This window comes from Tupaia chinensis, unplaced genomic scaffold (genome assembly GCF_000334495.1).
Source record: "Tupaia chinensis unplaced genomic scaffold, TupChi_1.0 Scaffold000275_1, whole genome shotgun sequence".
NCBI lineage: Eukaryota > Metazoa > Chordata > Mammalia > Scandentia > Tupaiidae > Tupaia > Tupaia belangeri.
The window spans coordinates 8,221,505-8,236,860 of NW_006159757.1; the positions used below are offsets into that span (position 1 = coordinate 8,221,505).

Genomic DNA, 15,356 nt, shown 5'->3' on the forward strand with positions numbered 1-15,356 from the left:
AAAAAAAAAAAAAAAAAAAAAAGAGAGTGGTAGGCACAATTTCCTGGCTGAACACATCAGTCTAATACTTCACCAAAAGCCTGAGTGTTGTAGAGACTGACAGCTCCAGTGGATTGATCCTTCCGTCCCGTGTCCTCCCAGGATGATGCAGGGAAGCGGCTGAGGGGCAACCCACCTTCTGCCGGCAACACCTCCTTCTCACAGCCCCCGCATAGGCACGGATCCCTACCATGAAGATGGAGCCAAATTTGCTGATCTGGGGGTTACTGACATTCATCATCAAACCTGGCTGTCTGACAGGTAAGGGGCCACGGGGTATCCTTGAAATAGTGAGACAAGATCTAATGGATATTACTTCTCCTCAGCCCAGAACCAGAGAGGCACGTAAGTAGAAAATTCCAAGAACAGAGTTGAATCTTGGGCTCTACCTCTGGTCTGTGACCCACTAGGACCTCATTTTGTGCCTCAATGGCCCCTAATCTGTAAAGAGACCTTAGTATGGTATTAGGCTCTCTTGTCATTCACAGTCTTTGACAGTTATTCTAGGGAGAATAGATTGGTCAGATATTTGGATGTTAACAAGATACTGATGAACAGATTTCTCAAGAAATGTCCTTTTATTTTCCAATGACTTTAGTCTTCCTCCCTCGCTCCCACCCCTCGTTGTAAGTAACACTAAAAAGCTATTAGGAATCTAAGTCCAGGTTAACCTACCTGAAATATCAGTAACTCATGTATGAAATACTAAGGTATTTAAGATCTCAGAGAAGTTTAGCTTTAAGAGTGTATACTTTGCTTTTACCACCTAGTAATAATACCTAGGAAGCTCTTTACACATGCAGCTATATGGATATTTTAGAAAATACAAGCAAACTCACTTACAAAACATTACTTTTTCCTGTTTCTATGTGTATATGTGATGTATATGTCTGCGTGTGTATGCAAATTTTGAATTCATTCATCACTTCAAATAAGATTTCTCAAGGATTTTTTTAAAGAAATAACCACTAACTTCTACCTCAAACCACCCTTCTAATTGAGTGTGAATTTTCTACTAATAATATCTACCCTTGCTTATCCAGGAAGACAGATAAGGTATGAAAGTTGATTATCTCTATTATTTTTTTCTGAGAGTCTATATTTCATATATTTAACCTCTAGAAATAAAATGCTAACTGGCTACAGAAAAGAAATGTGTGAAGAAGTGAAATACTATGTGCATAGGAGGAGTCTCTTTGTTTAGAGAAGGAGCTAGGTTGTGTTGACACTGTACTGACCCAGGTGTCAGAAACTCTTTGGTTTTCAATTAAAATGGAAAATTTTAGAAAATTATAGGAAGGTTTATAATGTGGTTTCTACCTCAGTGGGGTCTTTGCCAAGTCAGTCTAAACCATTAGTCTTTACACTTAGTCATGCTCTATCTTTGGGAAACACATTTCAAGTAAACTTACATTGTTTCTAGACATTGGTGACTTATCTGAGGATCTGGATGCTCTCAGGAACAGTGGAGCAAGTGGAATATCTTGTAGATTCTTTCACACATTCAGTTCCCCCAAAATCTGCCCAGTACCGCTTCTGCTCCTTTTAACACTATAGGAAATACAAAAGTGAATAATATATAGTTCTGATCCTTAAGAGATTTAAAACCTAGTAAGGAGGATGAAGGCATAGATACAAGTCAGAATGTGATAAGATCTAAGAGCACAGGCTACCAGAGAAGACTTCATGAAGGTGGCATGCAAACAGAGTCCTAAGAAACTAGTAAAGTTCCATAAGTGGAGATTCAAGATAGAGAGGACCATCTGAGCAAAGGCATTAGAGAACAGCAAGTGTGTACCCCACCCTGGATGGGGATTTGGAAGTACTGAGACTTAAGACTGGAAAGATTGGATGGGGTCAAAGTAATTATAATGCCTTGGTTACCAGGTTAAAACTTTTGAACTTCATTGGGTAGGCAATAAAAAAAACTACTAAAAGATTAAAGATTGCTACTTACAGAGTACAGAGTACATGCCAGACATGTAAGTCTTTTTATAGTCTTCATAAGCACTTTGCATTGTGGACGTCCTGAACCACTAAATGAAGAAGAACTCAAAACTCAGAATCACACATACAGTGGCAAGGCCAAAGCTCAAGCCAGTTTCCCCAACTTGTGCTCTTTCTGTTCACTACAGACAGAGTCAGAGCTTTATGGAGATGACTCTGGCCAGGAGTGGAAGGAAATCAGGTGCATGAAACAGTTCTTAAAATAGCCCATTCTAGAGACATATGAAGATCTAGTGGCCAAGGAGAGTGAAATGGATTAAGTTTCTATAATCAATTTAGGTTCAGGAACCACTCCAGGGCAAGAAATAATCTTATCTCCTACTTTTTCTTCCGAGAGGAACCCAGTTTTAAATAAGTCTTTTTATTCCCCAGAGATGAGTGGTCTCTAATGAATTCAAACAGACTATCAACAGATGCAATTTCTAGCTGATTCATAAGGCAGATTTTCATTCTGAAAATTTCCAAAGCCACCATTTAAAAATTATGATAGTTTATGGGTGATGGATTAGTCAACTCGGGCTTTTTTGAAGTCTCTTTATTACTGGGTCCTGGGATGTGGTTAAAAAGAGAATTCTCCTGATGTTGCCAACCTAGCACGTTATTGAAGGCACCTTTTTCAGAATTGTGGAAATTCTGAGCGTTTATATGTCTCTTGATCATCTTTCTTTCATTCTAGGAATTCTGTTATCAAATCTTTATCCTCTAGACACAAAAATTTAAAAAAATAAGTGTGGAAACCCATTAAGCTGATATGTTAGTGTAATTATCCCTTCTCATGAAGACTACTGCCCACAATGGAATTTCCCATGTTCACTTTTGTCATTAAAGCACAAAATGTTTAACACTTTACATTTAATACTTCACTTGTTTGGATCTCAAAGTATTATTACCACTGTTACCTTGTTAATCTTCAAAATGTACCTTTTGGGAGTACTCATAAAATAGTCACTACTTTCTTAAAAGCAGAGCATCTAAATAGGCAGTTTGCTATAGTGCCTGTGCATACACTCCATTTTAGATTTACAAATCGGAAACAAAAAATGCATTTCACAATTCTGTACAAAAAGAATTGACTTCAGGGACCAGCAGATGGCATAGTAGTTAAATCACTGGACTCCCACGTAATGGAATGTGGTTTGAGTCCCAAATCTGGTGGCTTAAAACTCACGCTGAGTGCATGTGCGTGTGTGCCAAAAATCCCGAGAGGAGAATGAAGGAGAAGGGATTGCAGTGTGGCCATCTCCTCTAGGGGGTGATTTCTCACTTTCTGTCTCTCTGGCAAGTGCACACACCCTGTAACAAAACTCTCTAAAAAAAAAAATTAACTTCATTAATGCATTAAAGATGCTCATAAAGTATGGTTGATGTGTTCTACAACTCTACCCTCCTTCTCATTCATCTCAAAATCTATTCTTAGACTTTCTTTGGCTGAAGACTTGAGTATTTTGGGTACCTCTGGGTAATTTCTTGTTGAAATAATTTCTATAATAACTCTAGATATCATTAAGTCAGAGATTGCTCAACATGCAGTCATTCAGGTTAATTCCCTTCTCCCCTCATTATTCAATGAAGAGTAGAAACTTTACAAATAAACAGAGAATTCCCTTAAGAAGTAAGGCATTATAACCTGAGGTCAGTGCAGAATAGAATTAGGAGGAATATGAACTTTGCAGGAAGTGGTAAGTACACAGAGGTAACTCCTAATGGAATTACCAAAAAGAAGACATGTGAAAGGCATGACTCTTGACAAATTTCTCTCTGTAAAATGACCAGGCCTTGAAACTCCCTTCCAACTTGCAATTCTGTCACTCTATGACAAGGATTCTAAAAAGAAAAGAAAAGAAGCTCTGCTTAAAGGCATTTTCATGTTGGTTCTGTGGCTTGGTGGTTGAGGAAGCTGGATTCCACATGGTCCACCATGCAGTTGAGTCCTGGCAGCTTGAGAGGCACACCAGGCAGGTGTGCCTACATGCCCCAAATCCTGAAAGGATGGAGAGACGGAGGAGGAGGGATTTTGGCATGACCATTCTTCATGGGGCAGGGGTGCTTTCTCCTTTTTCTCTTTCCATCTCTTTGTCTCTCTCTGACAAACACACACACTCTCTAGCAAAAAGAAAAAAAACACTTTCACACTGGAATGTGTCTATTTGCCAAAGGGTGTGTGTGCTTGCCAGAGAGAGATAGAGAGACAGACAGAGAAAAAGGGACAAAACACTTCCCGATGGCGTGTGGTCATGCTTCAATCTCATCTCCTTCATTTCACCATCCTGTTAGGATTTGGGGCAGGCATGCACACATTCCCAGCGTGTCTTTCAAGGACCAGGACCAGGATTCAAACCACAAAGTTGGCCATGTGGGATCCTGATCTCTTAGTCACAAGGCCATGAGACTGGCCCAAGATGGGGTGATTTGGGATGAAATAATCTCCTAACCAAAGGCATACCCAGCAGAGTTAGGGTTGAGAAACCAAAGCTTGACATCTCAGTGCCTGTTATTTCCATTTTTGAAAAGCTCCTGCACTACACTCAAGCATGATGCTCTGCTGCCACAATTGCTGCAGCTGTCATTTTCAAGGCCAAAGTACCACTAACTGTTGGTGAGGTTTCTGCTACTTGCTTATTTAGGCAATGACATAGTGTTCACATGTATATGCAATCCTCCTGTATATTTTAAACCATCCCTAGGCTATTTATAATACCTAATACAGTGTGAATACTATGTAAATAGTTGTTATTCTGTATTGTTTTTAAATCTAGATTACTTTTTATTGTTATTGTTGTTATTTTCTTCCATAAATATGTGCTCAGGCATTGTCAGGAATATCTGCTCTCAGACATTGTCCTTGTCACTCGTGGGAGACGTTTTTACATGTGTGGGAATCAGTCTATCTTCTCTTTATGCAAGTTTGTTCCCTGCGAAAAAATTTTAAAAGACCATAATTTAATTGATTCCTTCAAGAAGCTATAGGCTCTTCATCCAAGAAAGGGTTCAAATAGAGGTTAGAGTGGCATCTAGATCTCCCAAATGCCAGTTCAATATTCCCTGGAGAAGGTAACAGTTCTTGACCTCAAATGTTCATGGTTTAACAATGGAGGTGAAACATCTGTTGAGCAATTCCTATCTTGAAGACCACCAAGGGGAAGCCAACAGTGTTTGCCTATGAGTCAACGATTCATCACTGAACCCCCCAGCATGCTTTCAAAGAAGTCATTCATTTAGGGGAAAACAATAATATCACTGTCTGTAGGGCTGTTAGGTATTTTCCACTCCAAGATTACTCAGATGGTTTTTGGCTCATTTGACTGATTTAAGGTTACTCTGAGATTTGCCTCCATTAATAAGAATGATTCCCAATAGCAGCTATACATTAAAATAGCTGGCATGTTTTTAAAAATGATGTCCAAGGGGCCAGTGTAGTGGTTATGTCACTGGACTCCCACATGGTCGACTGCAGTTCAAATCCCAGACCTGATGGCTTGAAAATCATCCCAGGCACATATGTATGGGTGCCCAAGATCCCAGGAGAATGAAGGAGAAGAGATTGCAATATGGCTCTCTCTCCTGGGGGCTGATTTATCACTTTCCCTCTCACTACCTCTGTCTCTCTCTCTCTCCCCAGTGAGTGCAAATACCCTATGGCAAAAAAACCTCTAAATACACACACACACACACACACACACACACAGACATATGTATATGTCCAAGACTAATTAAGACCCAAGAAGTCATATTTTGAAGAGGAGAACCAGACGTAACAGTAACTTTTTAAAATCAAGCTCCTCAACTGATTCAAGGATTGAAATCCACCACTTCAGAAAAACAGAATAACGATCCCCATGGTCTGATTTCATTGTTTCCTTCCTATTCACTAAGCCCTAGGAGCAGCACATCTCAAACTCTGATGCATGTACAGATCACCTGGGGAATCTCATTGCACATGGGTCCCGATTCAGGAGGTCTGACATTGACATCTGAGATTCTGATTCCAGCAGGTTTCACTGTGAGGCTAGGGTGGTTGTCGCATTGACCTTGCCTTGAGTAGTGAGACTATGATGTGAGGAAAGAAATATTTGTTGCTTCTACCCACAGAGAACTTGCAGTTAAAAATGAGAAAACCAATGTGAGAAAGATCAAATATTAATCAGATATTGCAAAGTATTTATAGCAAAGCTGACGAATGAGATAGGTGATTGGAATAGAGAGAGTACTACACTACCTAAGGAATTAGAAGCAGCTTCTTAGAGAAGGTAGCCCTGGGACATACTGGTTCTAAATGGTGCTTCTAAATATCAGGGGATGGTTTGGAGGACAGTATGTCTTAATGACTTTGCAAAAGTTGTATACGTGAATCATGCTCCGCAAAGAACAAACTGGAGACTGAAGAATTACCTGGATAACTAAATAAATTAACCATATTTCATATATACAGCTGTCCCTTGGTATCTACAGGGAATTGGTCCTGGAACCCTTCAAGGATACCAAAATTCAAGGTTGTCTATGTCCCTTGTATAAAATGATATAGAATTTGCATGTAACCTATACAATCCTCTTGTATACTTCACATCGTCTCTAGATTATTTTTAACACCTAGTACAATGCAAATGCTATGTAGATAGTTATTTCATATTGTTTTAAAATCCATATTACTTTTTGCTATTATAGTATCTCTTTCTTTGTTCATGATAGATTGTGTACATGCACATGTGAGAGTGAAAGAGATGAGTACCCTCCACAGAGTCTGGTCATGCTGCGATTCCCTTCCTCCAGTCCTCCCGCCCATCAGCTCTTGAACACTCATGTACGTGCCCAGCGTGTTTCTGGCTTACCAGGCTAGGGGTTTGGACCATGGTTGCCATGTGGAATCCGGCTTCTCTTGAGCAGCACATTATCACTGTACCCTAAAACTGGCCTTGTTTTCTGAATGTTTCTGCACTTGATCGACTCTGCAAATGCAGTATCTGCAGATACCAAGGGTCAACTATACAAACTTTTTTTTCAGGGGGGAGGGATATGTGCTTAGCAAAATGAGGCTCAAGTGAGTAGTGATTTTCTGATGAAAACTAATACTTTTGTTCAAACAAAAAGAATTGGAGAGCTCCTCACCTCGTTTTAATTGTTCAGTGTCTATAGATGTCACTGGTCTCTCATAGATTTTCTTGGCCTGACAAATTATTGGTCAGCACCACCACTACCACATGACGCCCTTGGATAATATGCAAAGAAATCCTGGATCTTGCTTCCCTATATGCAACGTTTGCCCCTAACCCAGCCCCAGCCACCTGAATGCCACAAGGCTACAGTCTCAGACCTTCTATCCAGTTAGCCCACTCCTGTGCCCCCACATCACCAGCCCCTTCTGCCTGCAGCAGACTGAGATCTAGGACCAAGCATCCTGCAGGCAGGAGGGTTTCAAGTAGCAGAAAACTAAAGCACCAAAGTGTGGTGGCACGGGTGGTGGCTGACCAGATCATCATGCTTGGAGGAAGATGAGCAGAAGGAGGGGAAGGGGGTAAGATACTGATCAGAATTGTTCACTTCCTGGGTCACCAGATGGGACTGCCTTGTGGTAGAAGGTATGGTCAGATGTGCTTGCTGGCCTGCTTTCTCTTCTTTTCCAAGGTTTCTCCCCTCATGCTAGACAAAGAAAAAAAAAATCACTGAAGTGATTTAATTACCTGCAATTGAGTCGTTTTTCCCAAAAGAAGAAAAATAAAAGGAAAATTACGGGACCAGCAGATGGCATAATGGTTACGTGTTGGACTCCCACATAGTTGACCGAGTTCGAGTCCCGGACCCAGCGGCTTGAAACTCATGCTGGGCGCATGTGTATGCATGCCCAAAATCCTGAGTGGAGAATGGAGGAGAAGGGATTGTGGTGTGGCCATCCCCCTGGAGGGAGATTTCTCTCTTTCTGTCTCTCTGGCGAGGGCATGAGACCTATAGCAAAAGTTTCTCTTTAAAAAAAAAAGAAAGAATGACAAGGATGTAAGTGGTTCCTTTACTCTTCGGAAAATAGAAAGACTCTGAAAAGCTCTAATCTATAGCAACAGAGAAAGATCAGTAGGTGAACAAAACTGGATATCAAAAAACAGACAGTGGTTAAGGCAAGCCCATGTACCAAAACCGACACCAAATACCCATTTTTCATTTGAGGCTTATTTACTTTATGCTTTATTCAGGAAACATTTTAAACATTAAGGAAAATAACAAGTGCTAATATTCATTGCCTGTTGGGCCAGCAGGTGGTGTAGTGTTTAAAGCACTGGATTCCCACATGGCCAACTGTGGTTCAAGTCTCAGATCCAGTGATTTGAAAATCACACTGGGAGCGTATATGTGCAAGCCAAAAATCCCAGAAGGAGTGTGGAGGAGAAGGGATTGTGGCATGGCCATCCTCTGTGTAGGAGTGATTTCTCAGTTTCTCTCTCTCTGTCTCTCTCTCTCCAGCGAACACACACACCCTGTGGCAAAAGATCTTCAAAAAATTGTCTGTATGCTATCTTTCAGGTATCATGTTAAAAAATGGAATTATTTCAATTCTCAAAATAAAGCATGTCTTATTCCTGTTTTTGTATACCTGTCGAACTGAGGCTTACAAAGGCTAAGTAAGTCTGGGTTCTCTAGATCTCTGGGTCCTCTCTAGCCTCCTTCTACACCTGATGAACAGCTGGAGTGTTTTTCTTGCATTTTACTGTGCTTCAAAGAAAGCATCGCAGTTGACTTTGTCCCAGCTGCCACAAAACAGGAAATTCTGAGCACCTCTGGGGTGAGTCACCATACCGTGTTCAGGAATTGCCACCTCTGCCCACGGAATCACCCACTCCTTTCTGCTTGGGACCAAAATAGACACTTCCTTCAGAACCCCTCTGCTTTCTGTGCCCTCAGCAATAAAAAACAAAGGCAGGGATAGGTGTGTGCCTGTGAGGTGTATTGGTGGGAGTTTTCTCTTCTATGAAGTTTTTCAGAGAGAAAAAGTTCCTGCAGCAGGAGTGCTGTTCTAGTCTGGTCTGTTGCTAATACCAGACAATACCTGAAACTGGGTGATTTGTAAAAATAGAGCTTCTTCAGCTCATTGTTTAGAGATCCTAAACCCAGGGACCCCACCTGGTGTGGGTTTTCCTGTGGCGGGGCCCTGAGGCCATACAGCATGTCATGTTGTGGAAGAGCAGGAGTGCACCCCCGTGTCCATGCAGGCCTCTGTTCTCATCTTTGTCCTTCTCTTTATAAACCCATCAGGAGTCAGTCATAGGGTCCCACCCTTGTCACTTAATCACTCCCAAAGGCCACCTTTCCACACCATGAAGGGACTAAGTTTCTTCTGAATACCTTCATGACCAAATCTCAACACACGCATTTTGAGAGGGACACAAACCATGGCAATTGGGGCTGGTGGCAGAGGTTAGTAATAGGGACATCGAGGGCATCCTCCTGCTGGTGACAGGAACCTGGTTATTTGTGCGTTCATTCTTCTATTCATTCCTTCAGAAAACATTCATTGAGCAATTACCACGTGTCAGACATAGGCTTAGAGATACAGAGAGGAATGAGACCTAGTCCTTGGTGTCTGGGAGCTCCCCACCTAGAAGGAGAGAAATTTACTGCACTGACAATGGCAAGGCGAGCTGAGGTCTGAGACACAGGCTTAGAGACAATAGCGACAGAGTCCACGGACAGATGCCCCATAGTCCTGCGAGACTCAGCACATCTTAAATCAGTAACTGCCTCTTGTTCATGCTACCATTTAGAATGGAGAGGAGGGCAGAGAGCATTGTTTTGTCATCATTAATCTCTAAACTAACTAAACTCCAACATAACTGATCTCGTGGTGGGGCCAGATAATGTGCAGTTTTCTTTTGCATAAGAAAGTCCTTTATGGAGAAAGTGGGACCCTGTCAGGTGGGAGTATTTAAATTCCTTGAACAACAAATAGTTTGCCTGTTCTCACAGACCCCCAGCATTTAGAAGCACCATCTACATAGACAGGGGTGACCAACCGAGTGGAATCCATTCTTCAATCCTAAAGATGTTTTGTTTTGTTTTTAATTCATGATGAGGTGACCTCTCTGCACAGGGTCTGGTCACACCACAATTCGCTTTCTCCAGTCCTTCAGCCTATCAGCTCTTAGGCACTGTGTGTGTGCCTGGCATGCAACGGGCTGAGGCCAGGGAATTCAAACCAGGTTGCCATGTGGGATCCAGTTTTCCTTGATTAGGTATTATTTGTGCCATGGAGCCAGTCCCCTAAACATTCTTGACCTCTCCAAGGAAGGGAGGAAGAAATTCGTTAGTCCAATTTACATTAATATGTGGGGTTTATTTTCCCTAAGTTTATTTATTGAGAGAGGGACAGCTACCCCTGACAGAGTCTTACCATGTTGCAATTCTCCCTCCAGCCTCTAGCCAGCCAGGATCACAGGCATGTTCATTGTGCCCGGGGCCCACACAAGATTCGAACCTCAAGACTTCCTATATTGCTCCTGTATCACACAGCAGTGCCCTACTTTCTGTACTACTGTGACTGGGCCCATTATATGTATATATATATATTTTTTTTTTTTTTGAGAGGTTTTCGCTATAGGGCGTGCACGCTCGCCAGACAGACAGAGACATAGAGACAGAAAGAGAGAAATCACCCCCTGGGGGGATGGTCACTCCATTCTCCTCTCGGGATCTTGGGCACGCACGCACATGCGCCTGGTGTGAGTTCTAAGCCACCAGGTCCAGGATGCGAACCACAGTCGACTACGTGGGAATCCAGTGACATAGCCATTACGTTAACTGCTGTTTCCCGCCCATTATATTTTTAAAAGCAAAGCAGGAGTGTTGTTGTTGTTGTCTTAATGATTTATATTTATTTATAGTATATTTATAATTAATCAAATATCTATTTATGTTATGTATATGTGTGTATACATATCTATGTACATTTCTATGACATAAACCCCATAAAGCAAATTGACTTACGTTCAGGAGAGATCAACTTATCATGCTACCAAAAAAGGGCACTGGAATTATTTCTAAAAGTTTTAAATAACCGAAGTGTAAGTTGACGTCAGCCTCTTCGTGCCTGTGCCCTGAGAGTTTCCTGGGAATTTTGGGGACGGTGTTGTGACCCGAGGCTGCATGTGTGACATCTACTGGCTGTGGCAGCTTTGGGTGGCTTCCCCACCGATGAAACTCAGTGGGGCCTGCCACCCAGCTGAGCACTGCTGTGGTGTCTGCTTCCGGCCCTTGTGGTAGTGACACCTCTGCTCAGAACCTGATTTAGAACAAAAAGAACCTTTGTCAAGAGAAACTCCTTATTTTAAGTGGGAAGCAAAACAAACCATTATAATACAAGAAGACTTTTTAAGAAAAAAAAAAAAGGGGGCAGTTTCTGCAGACATCCTGCTGACCCCAGTTGGCACGTGGACCACAAAGGTAAGCATTTCACTTTTGAAGTCGGTCTTAAAGTCAGTCGCTGGTCGTTTATTTCACACCTGGCTTTCACAGCCGTCTACGCACCAGACCATCAGTTTCACTTTCCCTCTCCCCGAGTTTCTCAAGTTTTGCTTCTCTGTCTCAATTTTCAGTGGCCAGTGCAGAGGAACTGTGAGCCAGAACATGCCAGGGCTGCCAGTCATCTGGGGTTATCCTCCTCCTTGAGGGATGTGACCACAGCTCCTGGACCTTGCACTGGCCAGTTAGACCTCAAGCATCAGTTATTCATGGAGTCCTCACAACAACCCTAGAGGATGAGTACCAGTATCACCATTCCCATTTTACAGATGAGGAAGCTGAGGCGGTTCACATGCCCAAGAAGGCAAGGAAATACTCATTTGCCCGAACTCTCTGGCCTTGCATAGCTAGCCCTGCTGTCTGCTCTATTTCCTATTTCAGTGACTGCCTCACCACTCACCCAGTGGCCCAAGAAATCTGGGCACAATCCTTGTTTTTTCCCTTTCACTCTTCCATATATCCAGTCAAGCCCCAATACCTGGAGATTCCAGCCTTTAAGATCTCCTAACACTGAGGGCAGCAGATGGTGTAGTGGTTACATCACTGGACTCCCACATGGTTGATCGTGGTTCGAGTCCTGGACCTGGTGGCTTGAAATGTACACGGGTACATGTGCATGCACACAAAGGATCCCAGGAGGAGGATGGAGAAGAAGGGATTGTGGCATGGCCAATCCCATGGGGGGGTGGGGGGGTGTGATTTCTCACTTTCCTTCTCACCATCTCTCTCTTCTCTTTCTCTCTTTCTCTCTTTTTTTCTCTCTCTCCAGCAAGTGCACATGCCCTAATGCAAAAACCTCTACCAAAAAAAGAAAATCTCCTAACATTAGTGACCTCTGTTTCTGCTCACTAATCACCAACCTCCCCCCATTCTCATCCTTACATTCACGTGGTGTGGGACAGCTGTATGACAGGAGCAATGGAAGATCAGAGGCCATAGTGGCTACAGGAGCAGGGTCCCACCAGTGCATAAAGGGTGACAGATGCATGGCAGCTAAGAGAATGTGCTTGTCAGGCTGCCTGAGTCCAAAACCTGTCTCCACCATTGATGGGCTGTGTGGCTCTGAGAAAACCACTGAAACTGTCTGTGTCTTAGTTCTTTCATCTATAAAATGGAGCTGAGAAGAACCATTCATCTAATAATTATTATATAATTACACTTATTATTATACTATAGTATTTATGGTGTATCTTAATAAGTCCCTATATATTTATTTTCCTTATACATCATAATCACATTATTATACTGCAGTATGCCATATCATATAACATATCTTAATTACTTATTACATATCTATAGAGTTCATTAGGGGCCACCAGATGGCGTGGCGGTTAAGGCACTGGATTTCCACATGGTTGACTTGTTGGGAGTCTCAGACCTGGTGGCTTGAATATCATGCCAGCATGTGTGCGTGTGTGCCCAAAATCCCAGGAGGAGAATGTAAGAGAAGTAACTGCAGTGTAGCCAGCCACTTTAGGGAATAGTTTCTCACTTTTCCTCTGCCTCTCTTTGGTAAATGCATGTACCCTATGGCAAAAACCTGGAAAAAAAAAAAGCTAATTATTTTATTGTAATAGAGATTATCATAGACTATTATGTAGAATAATGATATCAATTGTACATCGTCTTTCATATATTTTATTTAATATCTATTGATATACTTAATTAAATTTTAATTATGATAGGCAATATAATGATATGCTATAATCTGCAGCAATATTATACCTGTTATCATTAATATCCATGAGAATCTCCTCACGGAAAGCAGCTGTGAAGGTGAGAGAGTTACTGGAGGAACTGGCATGCGGCAAGAACAGAGTCTCAGCTAATATGACTGTCACTCTCAGTGGCCTGGAAGAGTAGGGTTAAATGCTACTGCCTGGAAGCCTTTCACAGCACGGATGACTCCAGGGCTTCTCTAAGGTGCCATGGCCTCACCCTCAGGGAGACACAGCAGCCCATGTGTTTGATGGAGCATAGCCGTGCTCCTGGCGCCAGTCTCCTCAGACACTGTGCACGTCACGCAGTTGGGCCAGAATGCTGTCAACTCCTGCACCAGTCATTCCTCACGTTGACTGTGTCCACAGTGCACTGTCCAGTGGTCCCCTGCTTCAGGTGGAGTGTGAACTCTTGAAAGCAAGAAAGAAGGGGGTATAAGAGGCACCCTAGGAAATGGGTGAGCAGCAGGCAGAGTCAAGCATGGCTGCTGGGTAGCTCGGACCAGACCCAGGGTGCCTGGTTCTGGACACGTGAACTAGGCCTACCTGACACCATCGGGGCTGGAGTCCACCTGACCCTTACCTACATCCAGCCAGCCATAGATCTGAGGAACACTTGGCATCATTATCCACTACAAAGGCCGCCGTCATTTCCCACTTTTTACTTTTCCTTTTTTTCTGTTTCCTTTCTGGTCTCAAGCTCCTTATTCTCCTTTGTCTAACGTGGCAGGTCTTTCTTTAACTATCAGGGGAAATTCCGTTGCTATTCCTTAGAAAATCTCAACGATGGCCTAATTTCTCAGAAAACTCTGTCTCCTTGCCGAATAGTGTGGGTGGAATTCACCGATTTAGCATATTTCTACTAAAAATATACTCTGTCCCAAGAAATTGGCTTCAAAGATTTGAGGGAAAACTGCTTTTAGATTTCAAAGAAAGAAAAAGAGTATTTGTCTACCCCCTTGTTTTTCTTATCTGATAACCCTCTAATTCTAATCAGGCTGACATTCTGCGGTAAGTTTGTGGTTAACTCTTTCATGTACCAAAGCTTGTTATGGACTGAGAAGACTCCCAAGGTGCAAAATAACCAGCCTCTAACATTTCATTTGCTAAGGCATTTGAGATCCCCAAACATGACAATTTAGAGACAGCTGTTTGGAGATAGATTTTTAGTTCCCTGCCTCCCTTTTCCCATCTAAGTAAAAAAAATAAATAAATAACTTGATTTCTCACCTTATTTTCTTTCTTCTTCTTCTTTTTTTTTTTTTTTTTTTGGGAACAAGTTTTGATTAGTGAGTGACATAGCCATTACACCAACTGGTCCCAGTAGAGTTGCTAGGTTATAACCAATCACAGCACACAGCAGCTAGGCTTCTTGATTTCTCACCTTTTTTTTTTTTTTTTTTTTTTTTTTTTTTTTTTTTTTGGTAACAAGTGTTGATTAGGGCACAAGTTGTTCTCCAAAAAGGGTCTTGCCCAGTGAGTCACTCATTCTTGGGTTATGGAAACTGTGACTCTTTGACCCAGCCAGGGGTAGCCAGATCTCAGAAACTGTAGGTCACAAATAACTCATAGACGACCCAGGCTCGTTATTACAAAAATGTGCCCAAGCACATTGAGATCTGCTCCCTCAAAGCACATGGGCATTCCTCTCCTCTGCCCACGTGCCTTTTCTTTGATGACAGTAACTCCCTTAAGCTTCCCAAGCCTCATGACAAGGCACTTTACTTAACATTTCCTTCAGCACTTCTGCTGAGTAAAAGGAGAAGGTGGCTATTTGCTTGCAAGATTAAACTAATGGATAACATCACCAATAGCAATGTGCCAAGATGCCCAAGTACAGAAGTTCTTCCTGATCTGTAGTTTTCCTCTCGGTGGTTTCAGTTACCCACAGAAGCAATTCATAAGCTTGAAACCACACGCCAGTCTGAGTAGTATGAGGAAATTTCATGGCAACCTGCTTTGTCTCGCCCATGGTGTGACATATCCACACTGTCTATACTACCCACGGGTCAGTCACTTCATGGACATCTCAGTTACCAGCTCACTAAACGTAGTATCTACAGACTTCAGCACTGTCCATGGTTTCAGGCATTC

At 42.3% G+C, this 15,356-nt stretch overlaps 1 protein-coding gene and 1 long non-coding RNA gene across 2 annotated transcripts in view; one reads left to right on the top strand and one right to left on the bottom strand.

Moving 5' to 3' along the window:
- Positions 1 to 73: 73 nt before the first annotated feature.
- IL2RA (interleukin 2 receptor subunit alpha) overlaps positions 74 to 15,356 on the top strand; it is a 42,329-nt gene continuing 27,046 nt past the window's right edge. The window contains exon 1 of the mRNA XM_006150059.3: positions 74 to 300. Within this exon, the coding sequence (XP_006150121.2) occupies positions 231 to 300 (70 nt within the window). The 5' untranslated portion in view covers positions 74 to 230. The remainder of the gene's footprint in view (positions 301 to 15,356) is intronic.
- Positions 10,962 to 15,356, bottom strand: part of LOC102502799 (uncharacterized) — an 11,982-nt gene continuing 7,587 nt past the window's right edge. The window contains exon 5 of the long non-coding RNA XR_334764.3: positions 10,962 to 11,305. This is a non-coding gene — a long non-coding RNA (uncharacterized LOC102502799). The remainder of the gene's footprint in view (positions 11,306 to 15,356) is intronic.